The 24,669-nt window shown below is 42.1% G+C and overlaps 1 protein-coding gene across 1 annotated transcript in view; it reads right to left on the reverse strand.

The window, feature by feature from the left end:
* The window catches only part of Psmb7 (proteasome 20S subunit beta 7), a 57,340-nt gene that overhangs the window by 4,237 nt on the left and 28,434 nt on the right, over positions 1 to 24,669 (reverse strand). The window contains exon 6 of the mRNA XM_048429193.2: positions 21,063 to 21,121. Within this exon, the coding sequence (XP_048285150.1) occupies positions 21,063 to 21,121 (59 nt within the window). The remainder of the gene's footprint in view (positions 1 to 21,062; positions 21,122 to 24,669) is intronic.

A 24,669-nucleotide genomic window follows, 5' to 3' on the forward strand; every position in this document is an offset into this window, starting at 1 on the left:
CGTGAAGTTTCAAGGAGAGCAGAAGGCAGGCTGTAAACAAAGGCACCCAGGAAACTGGTGCAATGCAGGCAGCGCTATAGAAATCCTTTATGCAGCAAGGATAGAATGAGCCAACCTTTTCTATGTGCTTCATCTGGCACAGGGTACAGACACGCGAGCCAAGCAAAATGCACACATCTCAGTAAACAACCTCCAACTCCAACCCCCATGCACCAAATGCCCCAAATCTGGCCTAAGAATCTTGATGGACAAATAAATTCAAGGCTTTAGGTTGTGAGAGAATCCGAGCCAAGCTGGAATACTAGTGACAGGAGTGCCCTCTACAGACCCAGAGGAGAAAGAGTGGAAGGGATCTTTACTAAACCAGCAGCAAGACACATTCATGAGGACAGTAAAGCAAGTTATTCTTATGTGCATGTACACAGTGCTGTAAGAATTCACCCCATACGACTGACCACCTACCTAATCAGGAACTCTCTCCTGGGACTCTCAATAGTCTCACAGAAGCCTTACCAGAAACCAGGAAGAGTGGCAGAGCAGATGGTAGTGGAGACTGCTCCCACGTAGACAGCAAAACCTAACCATCCGCTTAACAAATGCAACCTCATTCCAACTCACTTTGCATATTAACCAACCTTAGATGTGCATGTGCACGCATGCTGGGAGCGCCCTGCTTGCTCCCCTGCTCAGGGCTGCCATCCCTTCTCCCCCTTCTCTTTTCTCCACTTAACCATTGCCTCTCTTTGTCTGTTCTCATTTCTGTTGCTGGTGCTCTGAGCAGGGCACATGGGACAGGGAAGAAAAGAAACAAAAAACTCAACAACAACAAAAAACAAAACAAAACAAAAACCAATGGGCAGCACTTAGCACTGTTTAGTTCCCAAGGGAGGATGATGCAGAGGGCATGGAAACATGAATTGTGTTACACATGCCTGTCTTCGTTCAACTGTAGCACCTGGGTCAAATGCAGGTCATTCTCCCTGTTTTTGCAAACATTTGGAAATGAAAGTAGTTTGCTGGTAAAAGCACATTTCAAAAAGTTCAAAAACTTGAATGTATTATGTATAATTTGGTTCAATTGTAAAAATCATCGTTATATAGTTAAGTGTAAAGGCTTTTAAAAATTGAGGAAACATTTAAAGCTTCTTCACCAATTCTAGGGGAGATGATTCTTTGAGGAACTCCAGCTCCTGTGTCTGTCTGTCTGTCTGTCTCTGTCTCCGAGACATACACACCCATATGTTATATACTGAGTCAGGCCCCTGAATAACCATTATCCAGTTTCACTCCAGCCCCAAACATCTTCTAAGGCTCATACTAATCAGAAAGTATGGCTGAGAGGGAGCCCCACGGTAACACAGCTAGCAGTAAACAGTAAATAGTAAAACAGGTTTGTGGTAGCCACAAGTCATATTAGCTAACAAATAACCTTTCTTGGGCTCTGGGCTCTTCACTAATAAGGGACACCAAGGCTGTGTCACTCCCTATCACTATGAGCCTCAATACCTGGGTTAAGTTTAAGAATGGTGGCTGCCGATTTCTGTGTGTTCTTCTGGCAGCCACCTCTATTGTGGAGTGGAGGACCTTGTGCTTCCCACAATCCCATAGACTACCTGCCTGACAAGGGCCTCTCTGTTTTCCATAGTGCTGAAGTAATGTTCCTACAATCTCATGCCAGGGATCAATATCAAGATGAAGGTCTTATTTCATGTCCTCCTCCTAACCACTAAATTCCCTCAAAACACCAGGAGATTGAAAGTGACTACTGTCTACCCATTCCTTACACAGTCTCCTCAAGAAATATTTCCAGAGACCTAGTAATTCGAGAACCTGCTTTATATGTCAAATACTGACTTAGACTTCTAGGCACAGATATACCTATACCATGAGGTAAATTTACCTATTTTTTCCTTATAGTAAAATTTTGCAACTAAATAACTTTTGTATTTAACATGTGCTATCAATGTTTTGGAAAACTATCAAGAAAATCCTAAGAGGTGGAGAAAACACCTCGTTTTATCATCTTTGGCACACAGAACAATCAAGAAACATTGTTTCTTTCTCTAGGAGTCATTCTTTCTAGGACTCTGCACCTACCTCCCTTTACTGGAAGCTTTGAGGTGATCTGAGCAACATCTGCCTGGGACAGGTGCTGCAAAGGGGCTCTGACCCAGTCATGCAGACCCTGTGTCCCCAGCTGCCCAGACCCAGGTGCTGTATTCTCTCCCTGCTGTGCAGCATCTTCCTCCAACCAGCCAGCTGCTCATGGATTTACATTGTTTATCTCAAGGGAACTTGGAGATTCAGTGTTAGACCTACAGGACACATCCCAGCTACAGGAAAAATAGCCCTCCAGCATAAAAGAGCAGCTTCAAAACACATACAGAAGACCACGACCCTGCTGACAAGTTAAGTAAGTAAGTAAGTAAATAAATAAATAAATAAATCGGCAGAGAGTCTCAGGCTCAAGGTCATCTAGCAGATGTAGAAACAGACAGACAGAATTGTATCTTCAGACTACTACATCCTGCTGTGTAGCTAGGGGACAGTAGCCACCTCTCTGAGATAGCTCTTCTCCTCCCTAATATAATACATTCTACCTCACAGGTTTGCTGCAAAAACTAGAAATCAAGCACAGAAAGCAACTACTATAGTGACTGGCGCATGGCGAATGTTTAATGGCTGGTAACTTACTTAATAAAATAAGCCAGTGGGTTCCTAAAAAGACGCGGTCCACCTCTAAGCAGCTGCTGCAGGTACCAAGCCTCAAGCCAGAGAAAGGCGGACCAGTCGAATCTGCTGACAAACCTTCACCCAGTGCCATGGAGAAATTCCTGTAATAATTAATCCAAGCAAAGCACACTCCCTAAAAGTTCAGAGAATATAAAAGGGGCACTTCCTTCTTTATGGCTACAAAGACCAAACTAACTGGGAGTATCAGTCCCGCGGGCCACCCTGCTCCTTAAATGAGATCACAGTAAGAGTGATGTACTGCGCTCCACGTCAGCTGTGACAAGCAGCACTTTATAGAGCTATCTGTTTGTCTCCATCACTGCACCACACAATGTGTCCCTGGACTCCAATGTGCAGCTCCATTTACCGCTACATGACAAATGGGCAGCACTTGTAAAAGGCACAAAGAGGTCCACGTCGGCCATGTAATGGTCACCACAGCTGTACCCGAGTGCTTGAGGGGACAAAACAGACCCCCAAGTTCATTAAACTGACCAGTAATGGATCTTTCAAAAAGTGCCTTAGGAATCGTACAGAAAAGGCTAAAATAAATAACTCAGCATGGAAGGCTAATCTGAAACGGTGTTTGATAAATTATTTATACCACAGGCGATTGTCTGCATTTAATATTGGAGCTACTAGTAGCATCTTTAAAAGATGATTTATGTGTTGTAACGCTATTAAACTTTATATTGGCCCATTGCTAGCTATAAAGTCTGCTGAGATTTAGAGAATGAGTTTTAAACTGTCACTGCAACATCATAGGAGATGGAGACTGTATTAAATCTTTACTTGAAACCTGTTATCTAGAGAGTTGTGTTTTGTAGACACTCACAAACTGATAGATTACCTCTGCATCTGCTACAGCGTGGATTCAAGCAGTACTGCAGAGAAACTTCTCCATATTATCCCACATACAGTTACAATCCAATTCCTCTTCCCACTAAAGTGATCATAGATGTGCCAGCCAATGGGCACCCTGCACTGTTCAGCTTCAAATTAATCCTCTTTAAAGAAATCCTGTGCAACCTGACAGTTATGGCTATGCATACTGAGCATACTTAGGCTGGGAGCAAGGAAAATATTAAGTATATATTTGACTAAGTGCCTAACATACTATTTATTTGCAATGTAAAAATGTATGTATATGGCAGTCATTCGAAACAATACATTTGTAACTAAAAATTTTAGAATTTACAAAGAAACAAAATTGGTTATTTGTAGGAAAATACCTTCTGTTAAATAGCTAGAGAGAAGGATTGGGAAAGAGAGGAAGTGGTCTCTGTCATGAAGGGCAGGGTTCTCTGTGCCTACTGCTTGTTTTTACTGCCTTGGAGGTGGGGGACCACTACATGTGCACCAAGAAACCAGAGGATGATGTTGATGTTGGTGCCTTCCTCAGTTGCTTTTATGAGATAGGGTTGCTGCTCACTGAACCTGAAGCATACTGACTGGCTAGACTGACTTGTAAACTAACCCCAGGGATCTGCCTGTCTCAGTGGGCCTACTGCTAGAATATTTTTACATGGCGCTCTCTCTCTCTCTCTCAGCATTTCTTCAGTCCTAGCATTCTTGAGACAGATGTAATGATGGAGGCCAACCTAGTCTTCATAATGAATTCCAGGACAGTTAGGGATACACAGTAAGATCCCATCTCATGAAGGTTAAAAATTAAAGATTAAATCATAAATCAATCAGAAGTTAATTTATTAAAATAATCCAAATTAATCTTGGAAAACTCACATAATCTTTCTTTACTTTGATTTGGAACAGCAAGCTTTTCTATGTTTGATTAAAAGAGACCTTGAACTCCATCATCCATGCACACAAACACATACACAAGAAATAACACAACCACTGCTCTGATGATCTGAAGCAGAGCAGATTAAGTCTGGGTGTGGCTTTTGAGTTTTAGTTCTTAAACAAGGACAACACTTCTGTACTTCATACCTTTTCCAACTTTGTATCCCAGGAAATCAGTGTCTAACATGTACAACCATAAATTAAGGAACAATCTCTACTTCAAACACACATACAGCTTTGCTAGGCTCAAAGACAAAGATAAAGAACAGGCCAATACCAAAGAAAGAAATTCCAAATTTATGCCAGTCTCAACTGGAGGTCACTCAAGGACAATTAACAGCAAGGAAGAAAGGGCTTAAATATGACATCTTGTAGTGACCTGTTAATAGGCTGATGTTTTAACTATGCCATTGATGGAGCCTAAATTTAATGGCTAGTAGGTGAATAAAACTTAGAGCTCGAAAGAGTATTTTAAAAGTCCCCTGACCCAGTAGTAGGCTTCTTACACAAATGTGATGTATCCCACATGTGGCCTTTATAGTAGAAAAGTTAATTTGTTTTTCAGACTGGGTGAGTGACAAAGTAAAGACAATCCAAATTCCAGTCCCCTCTTGGGGACTTCCTGTCGAATACCTAGAAATCACTGTTTAGAAGTAAATAGCAACTGGGCCTTTAAAGTTACCAATTCGACAGATACCTGGAATCCAAGCCCTTGAGAGTCTGTGGAAGGAAGATCATCAAGTTCAAGGCCAGCCTGGGCTAAAAGCAAAACTTATCTCAAAAAAACCAAACTTTGGGGGCTTGCTACTTTTGCAAAGGACCCTATTTCAGTTTCTAGCTCCCATTCGAGGTAGCCTATAACTCCAGATCCAGGAAATCTGATGGCCTTCATCAGCACCTTTACTCATGTGCAAATACACACACATACACACACACACACACAATTTAAAATAAACCCGTTTTTTAAACCAAACTTAAAAAATGAATGAAAGAATGTTTAAAAAAAAAAAAAAAAAAAAGATGGGCTGTGCCCTTCTGACTGAAGCTGTATAGGCTGTTCTCTCGGGACAGCTCAGTGTGCTGCCTGTGTGGGTGCAGGAGAGATCTTAGGAGTTCTCAGGAAGGATGGGAAGGCTCATCTGGGCTGTCCCTGACTATAGACAGAGACTTGGAGTGCACACAAGCTGCAGTCACAATGGGCCAGAAAAGACTAGAAAGAACAAAGTTCTAGAAAGCCAGGTCACTCACTGAGCTGTAGCCTGCAAGAATGGAGACAGTGCCTCTGTCCAAGGGCTCCGAGGAATAAAAAGATAGGAATCTCCCAGGCACACAGGATTTACCAATCTATTGATGAGCTCTAGGGCAGAAGAAAGAAGCTCTGGCAAACTGCTGTGCTGAACACCCATGCGTCCTTCCGCTGCCCTTGTCTGCTTCTACAGGTGAGGACGCGAGAGCGCACACAAAGCTTGGCTGATGTACCCACAGGCACTTGGCTGCGAGTGAAAAGAGCCAGGGATCTGTGCCAAACTAGTGCCTGGCACCACCAAAGTCTCTCTCCCTATCATACCATTAGGAAAACTGATGGCAGGCAAGTGGTTTTACTGGAATCTATGACAGTGACTGGAAAGAAAATACCTAAGCTTCCAAAAGGAGACGGACCAAAAGAGATGAGAACATATTGCTTTCCACAAGGACAGGAGATCAGTGTTCACAGCACAATGAACACAAACATACATTTCCAGGGCTGCACTGAATCAAATGTAAGGAGAGAAAGAAAGAAGAAAAAAAAAAGCCAAGGGGGAAAAAAAGGTTTAAAAAGAATGTGGTAAATATGCCCAGTAATCCTCAAAATCTATTATCTAGCTCCTGAACTAAAATGGCCAGATAAACAGTTTATCACTGAAAATGGGAAGGAAGGTGAGGAGGTTAGACCTGGGCTTGGAATGCAGTTCAGTGACAGAGTAAGCGCTTCACACCTGTGATACCCTAGGCTCAATCTCAGTACTAAAAGGAGGCAAAGGTGTGGCAGAAAGGGGATAAAAACAGAAGGAAATCTGTACCATAGGTCTCAGCAGATGTAAGTCCCATCCTGTGGCCAGGTACCTGCAAATGCTCAAGGCCAATGTAGAGTGTCCTCTGCAATATCCTGCTTCTACAGCCTCAAAATCTAAGGATGGGCAGAAGAGACAAGAACGGACAGAGTACCCCGCTCTAGGAAATTTCAAGATAGTCACAAATAAAGCAAATTTCAAGTCATGTCTTCCCTACAAGAGGCCCGTAATCTAGCACCTAGGGTTTTAAGTCTTATCTGTTCCTATGCACAAGGGAAGTTGCTTGTCCAGTGTTCTTCCTTTGTGCAGACAACCGTGGTGGCTGCTGTTGCTCTGATTCCTCTGCGTTCACTAGCCTTCCCCAGCAAGGTTACAAAACAAGTCTCACTCTTTTAGAACTGATAATAACAGAGCCAAAAAAAAAAATCAATTATGAAAGCAGCTATTACACTGCAAATAAAATCTGACATGAAGTTTTAAGTCTCGGTTGCCAGTGCACCTTTCATATAGAATTTACTGCTATATTTCAGAAGTTCACTGAAAAAAAACACACTTTTACTTCCACTCTTCACTAGGATCTTCTCTATGAGGGACAGAATTCACACCTAATGCACTACACTAACCATGTCCCCATCCCCCTTACTCTGCTCAAGCACTCCCACCCTCACTCCTATCTCACAAATGCAGGGAAGCAAGTAGCAGAGGATAACAAATGACCAGTCTACGGCATATGAGCAGAAACTGAAAGACCTGAGATAAAACCACTCGACCTGACCCCAAAGTCCACGATTTGTACACAATCCCCCAAATCACGGCATTGTGGTTTAAACCATGCGACTCTAGCATTCCTCCTGGGTCCAGGTGGGGAACATCTAGTAAAACTGAGAGCCTCCTAATGACTCCACTGCACTCTCTATCCTTCCTCAACAAATCCTAAGTGGAAGCCTGTGAGACAGACCCACAGCTCCCATTTCTAAAGCACAGCTCCTCTCCCAGAATAGAGTGAGTCAGACTTTTCTCTTTACCGTGTGTCAGCAATAAAAGATGTCATCTAACTTTGCTTTCAAAAGCCCACCTGTTGGCTGCAAGCCTTAACTAAAACTGAACAAAAGGACAAGAACTTTCTTTAGAAGTTTTGGGGCAAGAGACTGGAGAACAAGCTGTTGATACACCTGAGTAGCCATTTACACGCATGATCTTCCCAAAGTCTCCCTGGAAGGGTGGCTTCCGTTCACATTAGGAGTGAATTTCCTGCTTTATTAGCAGGCCTACACAGAGAAGTGAAGGCCCAGGGCACAAACAGGCCTCTTCAAGACCCATGCACCTTGGCGCTCCTTACCCCAACTACTCATCTGGGTTTTTAAAAAAGCCTTCTTTGTCAGGGATGGAGAGATGGCTTGGCAGTCAAGAGCTGCTCTTGCAGAGGCTCTGGGTTGGGTTCTTGGCGCCTATATGGCAGTTCTCAACTGTCACTCCAGTTCTGGGGCTCCAATACTTTTATCCCCTTGGGTACCAGATACCCATGTGGTACTTGTGTGTGCATGCAAGCAAACATTCAAGCATATGAAATAAAGGTTATATTTGGGGGCGGTTAAAAATCTTTCTCTGAGACACTTTTGCTATGCAGCTACAACTGTCCTCCTACCTCAGCCTCCTCAGGGCTGAAACAGGAACGCTGCCGCTATACTCAGCTTTCATCTTGACAGTCAACAGATTGCCAAGGAATCAAAGTCAAAAAATCATTATATCTTTGTGATTTTTTTCCCATCACCACAGTTCCAATTTCAGAAAAATGATTATCTAGTGCTGTGGCTACCTGCATGCTATGGTTACAGTGCTCCCTGTAAACAATATTTGCGTGCATGCGTGCGTGTGTGTGTGTGTGTGTGTGTAGCACAACTTGATATCTGTTTTAGTTTCTGCAGTTTCAGGGCTAGACAAGAATGGTATAAATTATCTCATGGAAACCCACAAGTAACATTATCTGTGAAGGTTAAAACTTTAACTACCTTCCTGAGGTATGCTGCTGGGGTCTCATTACAGCTGGTAATCTCACATTCCACCATGCACAACACACTAAGTACCAGCATCTCCCAATTACAATGCCACGTAAATCTCAAAGGACATCTGAAAAGTCTACACAGCTCCTGCACCCACTGCTGAAACACAACCACCTCTAATGGAATGTGGCAGCTTTCTAAACTTAAATATTCACATGCAGGGACAGGGCTGCTGAGCTTCAGCCCTCGCACATGCTGAAGAGTGCATGCTAATTAAAAGGCCATGCTAACTCAGAACATGACCGCTCACACAACTTTAGACACCGTACACTGTCTGGAGTTTGTTTTCTTACTTTCAAATATGTTCAACTGTCTAAACTTCCAGGATGACAAATAACAGAGCAGGACTGCATCAAGTACCTTTATGCAGAATAAACTCCTTTAGGGTTGATGTCCTACCCTTCCACAAACCCCGAGACAACCTATGTGACAACCTATGTGACCTGCACAGACAGCTGTCTCTGAGTCTGTGTCGTGTTATGTTCCCTCCTACCCCACCCGTGTTTTACCTCTAAAAGTTGACCCCTTGTGTGCCAATTTCTTGAGTGTGTTACCACATACTTTCAGCAGTTGTTGTGGGCCTGTTTGTACTACTAGACTAGGACTGTCACAGACCCTGCTCAACAAACCAGTCTCTGCATTTCCACAAAACCACTGCCTGTTATCAGCTTACAGAGGCCCAGAGCACCCAGCTTTTCTTCTGGGACTACCTTTGCCATGTTTGCTGTGCCTGAGGCATTTGTGAGAATGGGCACCTTTTTAAAAGTCTTCACAATAAGCCAAAGGCATGACAGTCACTCTCTTCCCATAATCATCAGTCACTTCTAGAACTATTTTACTTCAGCTACCAAAACCAGCACTTTTTATAAGTTGTCATGAAAAACACTCTAAAACCAAGAGATAATGGCTTTGAATTATCTTAGCCGACTTGAGTCACATCCCTCTCTTCTTAAGAACTGCCAATCCCTTCCAACACTGGCAGCTGTTTGTCCAGATCTCTCGATACATGAAATTGCTGACTTTTCCCTGTGAATAGATTGAGGTAAGAAAACTGAGGCTCTTCTTCATTTTGCAGAAACGAAACTTCCCTGCCTGTGTAGAACACAGGGGTAACTGTTTTAATTGCCATGTTTTAGATCAGAAGGTAAAAGCAGCACAGAAGCAAATCATAACTTTCTAGGCCGTCCGATCTGACTGGAGACACAGTGAGCTCAGTCCAGGCCCTCGCGGTTCTCATTCTTGCAGGCAGCAGTCTCTCTGATGCTTAAACGCCTGTATTACCATGCTTGCCGGTTTTTATGTTTACCAGTGCATAGAAAATGAACCAAAAAGACACTACATTTAAATGCTTAGCCCCAAATGTTATTTTAAGCATAATTTCTCCACAGAGCCACTTTATTTTTTAAAAAGAAAAAAAAGGGAAAATTTCCTAAAATTCCTAATCACACTTCAGTGTATATCAGTGGATGTGTAATATTGGGTTGCTTTGCACACCCACATGCCCACCACCTCCCCCTTCCTGATATCACATACCACACAAGTATAATAAACCATGTTAATATTTCATATCACTGTGAAATATGCTGGAGTACCAATTCAACATCTGCTGTCTTTAGGGCCCGGGAGTCCCGCAGAGGCACTTTCAATTTGTAATTGAGTTCTATGCTGAATTAATCAGCAGTTTATCTTTTTTACTAAAATAACATCTTCACCACTAACCCAGATTTATATTAAGAATTTATGTCAAATTACCTGCCAGCGCAAACTTATAGGATTCTAAGCTACCATCTAGTAACACTCAGTCCTATACTTCATCTCTTGTATTTCTCTTACTCATACACAAGAAAAGCAGAAACCCATTGTTCAAGAGGCTATAAGCTTCTGGCCACGGGCAGCTCCTTTGCTTTGTAACAAAGTCCCACTTTGACACTGGAATTTTAGCTCATACTCACACCCCTACAGTCACTTGTAGGTAGTCGTGATTCTCATTTTTACAATGGAGTTCTAGAGTGCAATGAAATCTGAAAAAGAACTTCTTTTATTCTTCTCCTAAAGAACTCTGATATTCCAAATGTTGGCTTCACCTGAGTACCAGAAAGATAAAGGCTAAGATTAATGTCAACAAAGGCAATTCTATTAGACAAGAGAAGGTGAAGGTGCCATTTACGATGTGACATCACGATGCATAGCATTTCACCAGAACTATGCTACAATAGAAGTCACCAGACATTAACCCACTCAATACTAGTCCTGCACCTGGCCTATGCCTCTCTGACTGCATAGTCCTCACAAAGTCTTACTTTGCCTGCTGAATTTTTGCCACAGGTGCAGGCAGCAACATACTGTGAAATATTTCTCCTACATAGTACATTTCTCTCTACATTTCAGTTATAGAAAATATGTGAAGCAAAAGCATTTCAGAAGGAGCACTTGCTCCAAAGAAATGCATCACAAATAATTACCTATCGACCACAGTGCAGGAGACCTCTCTCCATTGCTTTGCTAACGGCTGCACAGGAAGTCCCCCTGCACTCAGGACGGCTGCACAGGAAGTCCCCCTGCACTCAGGACGGCTGCACAGGAAGTCCCCCTGCACTCAGGACGGCCTCTTCCCATCCTGCTCCTGGCCCAGCACCATGTGCGGTGTGCTGTATTCAGCTGGCACCAGTAAGAATCTGCTGAGTGATCACACACTGATTCTTTAGGAATATGAAACTCAGCACAGAATACTTTTAGCAGAAAATTTCTTTAAAAGAATTAAAGCCAACAGATTTGCCAGATCACTATTTATAACTATCCTTTCACTAATCCTCAGGATTCGGAACTAGGTACCCTGGGATTCATGGAGTCACTTTCCTTGCACCTGGAGACTCAAGAGAACTGCGTCTTTTCTCTCCCAATCTCTCTTCCTTTGGTTCCCAAGATTAAACAAAACAGGAAAAACTTAATCTTTCCTCATCCCATACTCTAGACATCCGACTTTCAACTTTATTAAAAGCAGAATAAAAGGTGGTGGTGACACCTTTAATCTCAGCACTAGAGAGGCAGAAGAGAGGCAGGCAGATTTCTGTGAGTTCAAAGCCAGCCTGGTCTAGAGTGGGTTCCAGGACAGCCAGGCTGCTACAGAGAGACCCTGTCTCAATCCAAAGGTAAAAACAAACAAAATAACAAGGGTGGAAATGAAAACCATCCACCAATATTAAACTGGTATTCTGGAGAAAGAGTTGAAAAGACTTGGATTTGTCAGAGAAACAGACAGCTAAGCATCCACTTCTAAGTCAAGAAGACTGTGGCATCCCAAAGAACCAAAGGGAGAAAAACAATCTCTTGTCAAATCTAAATGCTGCACAGAAAAAGAAAAAGTCCTGTTCCTGAACCAACAGACACAGAATAAAGAAAACTGCACTCTAAAGTTTCACAAGAACGTCTATGAGAACAGGAAAACCTGGGGAGGCACCTTAGTTCAGGAAGTCCCTTTCTGCCTCTCCAAAGTGGGTTGCTGGATGGTTCCAATTCAAGAGAACAAACTCGCTTTTTAAGAAATGTTTATTTTAGTGGTTGTTGGTGAGTGTGTGTGTGTGTGTGTGTGTGTGTGTGTGTATGCGTGCGCGCACATCAGAGGATTTCTCTCTTTCCATCATGGGCTCCAGGGATGAAATTCATGTCACCAGGCTTCTGTGGCCAGCACTTATGCCCTCTGAGTCATCTTGCCCCCATCCCCAAATTGCAGGAGATCAAACCCAGAGTCTTGCACCAAACTCACTTTTTAAAAGAAAACCATAGGACAAGTTTCCCACTTTGAGTCTGCCCACTCGACAGCATGGACTACAATCCCTGTTCTGACCTTACACCTCCCCTAACTCCAACTCTGCTTCACGATTTTTTAAAAAAGGAAACAGCTTATATACAAGCTGGTAGGAGGCATCCATCCCATCAATAGTGTTTCCCATTTGCACCCCAAAAAAGGGTTAAGGAGGAATTCCCCCAAATCTCCTACTAACCCATAAATGTCGGTTTCAGTGTCTATTTATTGCTAAGCATCACTAATCAATTCTACTGGAAAGCACTACTGTAAATAATTCTATGCAAGGCTTCTGGGATTGTATTTTGGGGGTTCCAACACCTCTAAAACCTAAAGTTGCATGTTAAATAGAACCAGAGAAAAAAATTACCTTAGAAATTAATTTATCTTTTTGATCTAACAATGAAGACATGATTATGGCATCTAATGCTTACGGTCTTAAGGAAAACGAGTAAAAAGAAATTGTGGCCAAAGGCAAACTACAGAAACAACCTCTAAAAGACTTTCCAAAGGGATCTTTCAGTATTTAAACAAATACATAATCTGACCAATCATTGCCAAAACCCAGAGTTTATAAGCATGTACAATGTTAAACTGTTCAATCTACACATTCCCACAGTCACATTTATTCTTAATAAGGGATTCATTAAAACCAAAGTGAAACACAATTCGCCCTCACCTGGATGATTCAAAATGACAGGTGGCAAGCATTGGTTACGTATGTGAAGGAATCAAAACCTTCCTATGCTGCTTTCAACACAGAATTTATGGAAAGGTCTGGCAATACCATAAAAGGTTAGCCCTGCTGTACAAACACACAAGAGATGTTCACAGACATATGGGAAGGAGCCAAACAGTAGAAATAATCCAAATGCCCACCAACTAAAGAATAGATAGCCAAAGTATGCTATGTCCATTCAACTTCATAAAACAATGACATGATAAAATGTGCCACAACATGAATGAAATATTTTGAAAATATTAAAATAAGTCTTTTAAAAAATCACATATAGTGACATTCATGAAAAATGTCCAGAATAGGACAGGAAATAAGCAATGATATAACTTTGGTCTTTAGAGTCAGACGAAGTTGAAAATGTTCTAACTTATTACAGTGATAACTGTACAACTCTTAATGAAATAGTAAAAGCTAACTTGTACACAGGCAAACTGTATGGGTGTAAATTATGAACCAATGAAGTTGTCTCTAGATAATAAGGCATCTAATGTTTCTAGAAGAAAGAGTCCTTAAAAAGGTCAAAATACTTAGTGACATGTTGCATATCAATCAATAAATCCACATTCTAGTAATTTTTAAAAGCAAAAGATCACAATAAACAAAAGGGCCAGCACTAAAAGAATTTTGGTTTGAATTGCAGATTTTCCTCTAGACATTTAAGACACTTAAACTGATGTAACTACCACATAAATACAAGCTTAAACTTGAAAAATCTGAAAAACTAAGTCAAGAGATGCTCACTAAGTTGATACCGTTTTTACTACTTGTTAAGGTCAGCCTTTTTTCTTTAAATTGCATTTATTTAACATTGTGTTTGATGCCAATGGGGTTCAAGCTGCACAGGAAGGCACTCTGCTAAACCCCATAGTCCTCCTTGATCACCACTCTCTGTGGTGTGGGTTCTGCCCGCAAACCTCCCAGTCAGTGGTCATCGTCCTATAGAGTCATTAAAGCTCTCAGTGTCAGCTGGGAGGATGAACCAGCAGCTTCCACACCTGAGCCCCTGTAGCAGGGACAGAGGCATTAGGATCAAGATCACTAATGAATACAGAATTCATATGCTGCTTGTCAGGGTTCTGAGCTCGCAGTCCACAGATGCGACCTAAATAGAATGTCGGACAGAACAATTGTTGACGAAGATTAAAAAGTTTTGGCAGTTGGAGAAGAGAGAGCACCTCATTATTCAAATACAATAGTCTTGCTTTGCCCCACCCCCACCCTGTTCAAGTTATTCATGACTTGCTTCAAATGGACAAATATCACACACCAGCATTTAAAAACCCCTTGGTCTCATCACTAAATCTGAGGAGGGTTGTGCCATCTATATATCAGTCATCCACAGAAAACAACTCTGTTATAAACAGACATCATTAGGAAACTTTGAAGAGGAATAACCACAGGATATGTGGGATGGAGGACTGATACAGATGAAAACAAAGACGAAGAAAACAACCCCAAAGCCTTAGATTCAAAGAGAAGACAGAAATTTCTGCCATAGCCAAATGTACTTCTCCCTCCTTCCCTGCCCTCTCCACCTCGCTCTCCTCTTCTGGGCTCTCTGCTGTAGTTAAAATCTGCGCACCCCCCTGACACATGCCTGGCTTTCTGCTGTCTTCACAAGTCCTCACGAGAGGAAAAGAACACTCCGGCCTCAAGAGTAAGATATCGTCCTACTCTGTTGTCAAATAATTACATACCGGGCAAAGAGACACAACCACACAGTAGCTGATCTCAGCAAACAACTCCAAAGTCAGACTGATAAGAGTTCAAATACTGACCTCACTGCTGACCATCTATGTAACCTCAGGACAGGTTATTTGATTTCCCCATGGGCTGATTTTCTTTCCTTCAAATTGTGGGTAACAAAGCACTAACCTCCAAGATTGTTGAAAAGTGAGAAAACACAGGGAGGCTGTTAGAACGGAGGCCAGGCAACAAGCAAACATCTAAAACTGGCTGTTGCATTAATTACCTTCCCCCAAAAGCAAACACTCCCATGTCCATCACATGGGTCTGTCTTGGATGGTAAGCTTTCAGATGGAAAAGAAGGCTCTTTCTTCTCTATGCTATAAACCCCCAAGCCTGATAGCAGATTCTAATGTTAGTGGCTTCTAGGTGACATTTTCAACCTACTACTAACTAGAAGACAGTCACCATGTTTCAGAAACCCAATTTTGTATACCATTGAAGGTGTTTTACTGCTGGGATCTAATCCTCTTGACAACCGCAGGTAGGTCTCTGAAACTTGTCTCACAGATTTGGTCCCCTAGTTGCCTAGAGCCATGCTGTGAGTGGTAAAACAGAAACAGAGCAGCAGCCCAATCCTTCAACACCTAAGCCCCATTCCCCCATATTGAATTTATGCTCTTGGTTCCCTACAGGACCATCCTATGTGATAAACTGAATGCATTTTTAAAAGATCAAAATAATACAGATCTCTGTCACTAACCCAAAGGTGAAGTTTGCAGTTTTGTTTCTATTACACTTACACACACACACACACACACCATCACTTCTAAGACTTGCTGCCAGAGCAGCATACTGATATCAAGTCTTCCATTATTTAAATGGATCTATAGCTGCCCGCAATGACAGATTAATCCTGTTTTTTCAGTAGCTAGGTGTTTGGCGTCACGTTTGTGAAATAACCGCAAGCCTTTAGGGCGATAGCCGCTCACATCTTTAGCAATCTGCAAAGGGCTTCCCTAGAGGCCGGCACCGTCCGAGCGATGAAATATGACTCCATAAATCGGACAGCTGAAGTGGCACTTGTATGCGTCACCATCTATCTCTGTACTTCTCTGAAGGGTACAGGGTAAGAGCTTATCCCTTGGTACTGCAACCACAAAAAGGGCCATCACAGTAGGCACTGACGAAGTATGTGCTACTTAAAACTGAAGCCACACTAAGACTGGAGGAAAAGATCCTGCTGGTGTTAGCATGCCTCAGGCAGTGGTAGAAACTTCAACAAGTCATCTTCAAAAGGCAGAGAGCCAGAGCTCTAGAAACCTGCAAAAATTGGCTAAGCCTGCAGTCTTCATTGCTTTAAGTTGAGCATCTTCAAAGTCTAGAATTCTAACTGTAGGGCACAGCAGCTGCCACTGCAGATCTGATCCTCTCAGTTTTTGGCAGCTCTCAACTTGAGATTCTAGCAAAAGAATTTTTCAAGTTGCTATTATTGCCTGTCATGGATTTATAAATATTGTGCACTATCTGCTGTGGCATGGTTCTCATGGGATGCCAGAGCATGCCAAATGCATAACAGAATGAAAAACAGTTTCTATTCTTCAAATAAATGCTAATTTTTTAAACTGTGCTCACAATGTGTTTGGTGACCAGCTCCGACGGTACAGAATATGTATCAGAGAGGGGAAGCTGACTGTCTTTTCTAGCAGCAGTCAGCTGCTGCTTTCATTAAGCTTGTTTAATTAGATTCCAGATGCTAATTTGCAAGTCGATACCAGAGGGTGCAGGACAGTTTGCCTTTGAATCCACTCCCTGTGATGTCAGGGTCCTGCCGCACTCCACTAGCCTTCGGCGGCCTTCGCACAGTATTCTGACAATTAGTGCAAAGAGGGGACAGTATTGATCTTGACGGACTAAATATTAATCTTCTGCCTATTTTAATGAATTATAATCTTCAAGAGTTGAAATTTCTCAACAGGCCAAATGAAAACAATTCTTCTTATAGAAAGGACTAGAAAGAGAAGTGCCCGAAGTCACTGATCCAATAGCTTCATTTCCCCACCCACTCACCCCCCAACCCCAGGTAAAGTCTGCATTTCTGGACCATCACTATATTCCCAGGTACTTTGGTCACATTTCTTTCAATTGACTGGAAAATTATCTGAAAAGGTCACAATATGATTAACATTAGAGTCCCCACTCAGCTACCCTGTTGGGTAACAATCACTGCCAGGCTTCTTACACAAGCCTTATCAGAGAAAAGAACCAGCAGGCATGGCAACATGCAGCTTGGCAACACCCTCAAGTAACTGACCTTGTCATGTCACCTTTCACACTTAAAACCCGCCAGTCAATAATAATAATAATAATAAAGTAGGGTACTTATTATCAGTAAAATTCTATTCTGATACATTTTTCATTTTTTTTTTCCTGAGAGAGGGTTTCTCTGTAGCACTGACTGTCCTAGAACACACTCGGTAGATCAGGCTGGCCTCTAACTTTGGGAATCCACCTGCCTCTGCCTCCTTGAGTGCTGGGATTAAAGGTGTGCGTCAGCAACGTCCAGCAAAATTTTCACTTCTAACACAGCTGAACACTATGAACACCAAAGGTAAAGGCTGCTTCAGAAAAGGATGAACCTGTAATAAAGTTACTTCTGCCCCATCCACAAATACTTACTAACTAGTATGTGCCACAGCTCTGTAACCCCAGCAAAAAGGAGACAAAGCAAGAAGTCCATGTTTGTGGCCAATATGGACTACATACCGAGAGCCTATCTCAAAAAGCAAACAACAACAAAAATGGCTGAGTTTGTAAGAGGGACCAACCAGCACAGTATAAGTAAGGAAACTGAAATGAATAAAGGCAGAGCCCACCCTCAATCCCCCAAGTTAGCAGCAAGGGAGAAAACTGGACAAGTGAAAACTATGAAACTGCTCCAAGCAACACTCAGGCATCAACTAGCTGAGAACCTCTAGAGACTGAACATGCCTTACATTCACCATCTAGCTACTTTTTCTCCCAAATGCTGAACCAAGAGCTTTCACTTGTGGCAAGTCCATGGCTCAGATGACCCAAGAGCAGAGGCCCATCTCAGGGTCTTAAAGAGTCCCCACTAGGTTGACAGAGGCTTTTCTGGACTATGTGCCTTTTCAATGAGTGCTTGCTCCAATCCCCATTTTCTGTCCCTGGGTACTTTATGGGGTATCTATAGCACTGTAGAGAAGTGTACTGGCTATCTTCCTGTTGTCTCAAAAGTACGTTCTGAACTTTCCAAACAGGAAGAGGAAGAAGTTCCCTTGGTTCTCCGGTGGTCTTTGATGACTCAGATTTCACTTTAGCTCAGGGTCCTTCTGCCCTAACAAGCAAGTACTGAGAGCCAGAAGCTGGAAAACAGAGATGGTCTCATTGCCCCTGCACTCAAGAAGCTCCCACTCCTTGGCAAGTGGGGAAGATGCCTCTAAAGTGTAGAACAGAGTTACAACGCAGCACAGAGACACATGAATGAGAAATCCCGAGGGCTGCCGGCACACAACAGCAATCAGAAGTCAGCAGCAAGCAAGGCTATGAACAGGCAAGAACGGCTGGAGTGACTTCTGCTCCCTAACACTCAAGGGTTATGTTAGGGTAATACGTATCCATAAACAGCATGCACCCACATTAAAACAAGCACATAATACCCCAGATGTCATGATACTCATTACATCTAAGACGAATTAAGAGGAAGCTCAAGAAGAGGCTAACTATCAAGGGGTAATGGAGGGAAAAAAATACAGCATTTTGATTTAATGACAGTTACTGACTGCTCCATTCCTGCACATTTTATCACATATCAACTATAACGATTCATTGCTGAAATAACGAACATTTTAAAGAAAAATAATAGCCTCAATGGTACTTGGACACAGCAGGAAAACAACTCAATACACAAATGGCAAACTCAAGACCCAAGACTAGATTAAGTCTTCCCAGTAACTTTCGTTATTGTTGTTTTCTGTTTTCTGAGACAGGGTTTCTCTGTAGTCCGGGCTGTCCTCGAACTCACAGAGATCCGCCTGCCTCTACCTCCCAAGTGCTGGGATTAAAGGCGTGCTCCACTACACTGTGGCTTTACTGTTTTTATTTTATCAGCATACTTACACTAATCGTGTGTGTGTGTGTTTTGTGGGCTAAGAATCAGACGCAGGGCCTCACACAGTTTAGGCAAGTGCTCTATTAGTAAGCCACACTCCCAAATCAAGTTTTTTTTTTTAAAGTATCTATTAACACGAATGCAGGTTTTTATAGTATTATCTACAGGCGGTTGTTAAAACTATCACTTGGGCTTTAGAATGGTTTTCACTAATTGACAGTGTTAAGTTTCAACCTAAAATTATAAATTTATATAATGGGAATTGTTTCAACCTGTCTCAGGGTCTCACGAGTAATGTAGAAGAACATTAAATGTTTCAAATACAGGCATACTAAGTCTAAGAAATATTCTCTTCAGAAAGATAAAATTCTAAGTTATACTGAAGGGAAGCTGATGTCTTTTCTCCCCTAATCATACCCGCCTTAAATGCATGGCTTTTGAACTATTTACAATTCAGGCTTGACACAGTATAAAATTACTTTGGCGGAGCATCAGGTCACTTTTAATAAACCTCAGATTTTAACTCTTTCTGCAATTCTCGGTTTTCCTTAACATATGGAAATTCTAGTCAATTGAAAAAGATAAAACTTCCAAGAAAATCTGAAAAGATTAATGTGGTTTAAAGATGAGCCTGACATTAAAACTCCTCTACTTAGAAAACTAGAGACTTTGGGTTTGGGTCCTTTTCTTTCTAAGTGACCTAGTATACATAATTTTTTCTCTGTGTATTTAAGGACACCAAACAGAAAATCATGCTGATATAGGAATAAATTTTCACATTGAGAAATGAGAACAGAATTCTAATTTCATTTACAGTTTTACACTTGGCCCTGCTTATTCTTCTTAATTGGAGTTCAGACGCTATCATTTTTAATAGAAAACATCTGCCTAGATTCTATATGTTTAATTCCTGTAGCTAGGAGAAAAGGATCACACGGAGTTCATGAAACACATTACTTGTGGTGTTAGCCTCATGTACCAAGGGCACAGGAGACACGTGTCCTAGCTGATCAGTTCTGTCTTTCATAGAAGTTGGCCCAAACCTGAAGGGCAGAGAGAACTTTGGAGCATAACACTTACTGCTTCAATGACAATGGCAGAATGGAAGAACACAGTATTTTTCACATGCCATCTTCTCCCAAAGATGGTCAGACAAAAAATACTGTCAAAATGTCTGTCTTTTAGGTCCTAAACAAAATACTTGCAAAATCAGAATGAACGGAAAAGATGAGGTGAAACACTCCTGAACAGTTTACCTATGAACCACTGAAAAGGACTGACGCTCCCCATCAAAAAACTAACCATCAAGACATCGAGTACAAACAGAGATGACTCCTGACCATGGCAGGTTAATCGAGGGGAAGGAGGGGTTATGTGGCACCACAGGAACCCAGCATACTGACCACGCCTTTGGAAGCAGCAACACAAGATGAATACATCTGCTATTAAAGGGATTTCTTTGGAAGAGAGCTTTCATTGAGAATGCATCTACCATTAAAGCAGACAGGCCAATGTCTTTCACAAGATGCTACCTCTTCTACTACCAAAGTAAATACAGTCAAACAATCCCTTACAAACACACTTGGAACACTAGATCCCTAATGCCCTGCAAGGACGCTACATGTGCACATTTTTATCCCCACTTCTGCCAGAGACTGGAAAGTCTACAGAGATTTTAAAAAGTGACCCATTTTTAGGTTAGGTCTGTGTGACATCAAAGACATACATAGTTACTCTATTTTTAGTGAGGGAACAGAAAAACAGGTTGTTCCGGTATCCTGACACAAAAATCTCAGAACACAGGAAAATATCCCGCATTGCAAGGAGTCTGAAAGAGCCCAGAGTGGGTTCCCCAAGTCCAAGAAAGAGCACAACAGGGCCACAGGTCACCACAATGAATGTTTTCTCAAGCAGCCGGTCTCCTCAACAACTATCTGTATCGAGCATTAAAGTACTGACCGTGCTGTGCAAGCTCTGGAGGAAGCAGTCAGTCTGTAAATGTCTGACACACAACTGGGAAAATATCTGAAAGCAGGAAGCTGCAAGGCTTACATACCTCCATATCTGGTCTAAACTTATCTTCAAACACAGCCATTGCTGCCAAGGAGCCGGAACCTGTAAGAAAAAGATGCACTTTTAGTGTATTTTACCAACACTCAGCATCTCCATCTCCAGTTTACCTTGGGTCGGCAAAAGCAGTCAAACATGCCCAGTGTCACACTCAGTTCAGTGTCAGGGCCAAGTCTAGAGGCCACATTCAAGGCCAAGCTGGAGCCACTTACTAGTTAGGTAGCCCTGAAACTGGCCCTCTTATTACAGGGTTAACTGTGCAGCAGTCGCAGTGAAATACTGATGCTTAAAAATGAGGTCACGGGGAATCTGTATTTTTCCAAGAGGGGAGTGCCCCATAATTCCCTCTATCCTATGTGAAGGAGCCTGTGCTCCACACTTGTCTTGGTGAGCTGCTGGACACAGTGCTAAATACCAAACCCGTTAAGAAGACATTGTTTTAATGATATGGTCTTGATAAATGACGTTGGCACATAGGCAGGGAGGCAGATACAGCACCAGCAATGGTAATGGGACTTCGAGCTGAGCTACCAGGTTACCCCAGTTACTATAGTAAGACACTGCATTCCGTGGCATTTATTTGGAGCTATTATTTTTAGTTTGTACTTTGAGGACTAACAGCTGAGTAGACAAAATGACAAAGACACAAAAATTTATTACAACAATAGCAAATGGCTGAAAGGTTATGCTGCATAGTTATTAGCAGAGCAAATTTATCCTTAGCAAGGTTGGATGTAAAGGCATTACAAATAAGCCTGGCCTCTGAGTGGACACAAAGGCAGCTCAGCACTATTTGAAAATGTAAACTTGCTTTGTCCTGAACCCTGAGAAGCTTCAGAAAACCGTTATCTGTCTACACAGGGCTCTGGCATCATTTCAGGGCACTCTACTTTTGGAGAGAGGATACAGTTGTCCACAATTTTTTACTCCAATTAGAAGATTTTTTGGCATTTATTACTTTTTAACTTGTTTTGCATAACACTATCTATTTAGTGGGGTCACAGAGAAAACCATATTTTCTATTTAAAATGATTTGTGTACATCGCTTGACCACCTCAATGGTTTAGCAAAGGAAAAAGGCAGCGATTAAACAGTTTCAAATGAGGTGTCCTGCTGATTTTATCAAGTCTGCTGAATGTATAATGAAAAAGGAGAAGCTGACAGCAACACTGCACTGAGGAAATACAGACTACCTTATCTGAACCATTTAAGGAGGTCCAATTATAGATCAAATTTAAAGGGTAGAAACAGCAGATTTACAGACACAAATCAATGAACATGGTAATCCCGATGAATATGACAGATACTCCTGTTACAGAATATTGCTGTGGTTGAGGATCATTACCTTCACAGCACCGGATACATCACATCTAAAGCAGTGGGAAACGTCAAGTGTAGACCAGCATTACAAGCAATGACTATTCATTTAGGTTCTGGGAGCAAAAGGCAACCCCATTTCCCCCTTTTGCATTTCTTCTCTTTGTGTGTGTAGGGTGTGGGGGACTAAAGCGATCTAAAGGGACATTCAAATCCTGGTGGAAAAGAGATGGACATTCAACAGATATAAAACTGGTATGTTCTAAAACACCCTAGCAGATATGCAGGTGCAGGCTCTTTGAGAAATGTGATCACATTCGACCAATGGTTTCATTAGTCCCCAGCTCACCACGAGGTTCAGGGGTCAAAAGGGAATAAACAAATAAATAAATAGTATCGGTATCTGTTTCAAGGCACAGATAAAAACTCAAATTCTCTAGGTCATACTAGGAAAAATGAAGCTGGTTTTGTGTGGAAAACAAAGGACAGCTGTCAGGAGGAAACAAGAAAATGGCAAATGAGGGGATCTCTGGAAACAGTTCTCCGAGATGCAAAGCGTTCCTGCAGAGTGGCCAAAGGCAGGCTTGCCTTCCAATGTGTCCAAGATTATCTATCTCCAGGAAGAGCCCAAGGGTAAACGGACTAACAGGCTCAAAATCCACATTTAAAAAGGATACAAAAAGACAGGGCATTTACCCAAGAGCTAACAACTTTGTAGAGAATGGAAATGAGTTATCATTAAAGAAACAAACCAAGTTTAGCTTAAAGGCATTTTTCCTGAAAAAAAAAACAAAACTGGCCACTTTTTCTTGCGAGCCATCCTTTCTTGGCACTTCCACAGTAAGTACTTCTCCTATATTCTTTCTCCTAGGCATATATTTGCTTCTGTTCAGCTTCATTCAGTATTTAAAAAAAAAAAAAAAAGTTCCCACCCAACCAAACAATTCTTCCTCAATCTGAAGCTGCTTCCTGCTTGGCAGTAACACCACAGACGCAATTTCTCTAAGCAGAAAGGACACACCAGAACCCCCAGCTCCTGGTACAAAAAAGGTCTGTCATGTGTTTGGGGGTGGGGACAGAGGGCGCTCCTCAGTGCAGAGTTGTAGGTGAAGACAGGAGGACCGTGAACAAGGCATCTCTGCTTTCCTGTTTACCATCGTCTTCCACACACAGGAGAGACAGAGCTTCACTCGGCTCCCTCGGATCAATACAAGTGGTTCCAAAATAAACATAAAAAGAAATTCAACCTCAAGAGAATTCCAACATCATTTGCAAATTAGCTCCTGCCCCCAGTTTACAAGAAAGAAGGGATCTGGCGCCCCCTTTGATGAATCCATAGAAGGACTAGGAAATGGCACACTCTGTTGACAGGTTTCACTGTAGTCAAATACGCTGCACAGAAAGTATGGGTAAGAATTCACACAGGACTGCAACTGTCAAAGCCACAAGAGGGCAGAATAAAATCATCAGAGAACTTCAAGGCAATGCAATGAGTGTTGCCATTAAAAAAAAAAAAAAAGACTCAACAAGAAGAATGTCGCTAATGTTTATTCAAGCTCCCAGGTCTTGGTCTGAGCCCAAAACAAAATACAACAAATCATCAAACAAAAGTCAGACAGGTCCGGCCACCACGTGACCTACAAAATGTTCAAACACTGCTTCTCACTTTTCCTACACACCATTAATGGACACCTGGAGCCGCCCACTGCTTTAGCATCTAGCCACTTAGCCAGGTATTACCATACACAAAGCCAGAGCAAATTCTTTTGAAAGACCATTTATTCTATTTTTATTTTAAAAACATGGACACCTCTGAGTTTCGAACCATCTGGTTTCCTGTAAGAAAGAAATGTACACAAAGGCAGAGGACAGCTTGCCAGCACCGGAGCCTGTGCTTCACATACAGCGTGTCCAGTTAAGAAATGAATGAAGGAAGGAAATGTATGCCTGGCAATGCTGAAGCACGCACAGGCAGCCCCATATAGGCAGTTCTGTTGAACTTGTCCATATTGAGTTTCATGGTCTAAGTTGATGATGACGACTGACCAGGTCTCTTCCTCAAGAGGGCACCAGATCTTATTACAGATGGTTGCGAGCCACCATGTGGTTGCTGGAAATTGAACTCGGGACCTTTGGAAGAGCAGGCAGTGTTCTTAATGGCTGAGCCATCTCTCCAGCCCTGTCCAGTTAAGAAACTGGACACTAGTGACACCTACTTTTCCACACATGGAGGCTGAACTCTGTGAACACAAGATGTACAGCCAGTGGTCCTTAAA

This window comes from Myodes glareolus, chromosome 21, assembly GCF_982192425.1.
Source record: "Myodes glareolus chromosome 21, mMyoGla1.1, whole genome shotgun sequence".
NCBI lineage: Eukaryota > Metazoa > Chordata > Mammalia > Rodentia > Cricetidae > Myodes > Myodes glareolus.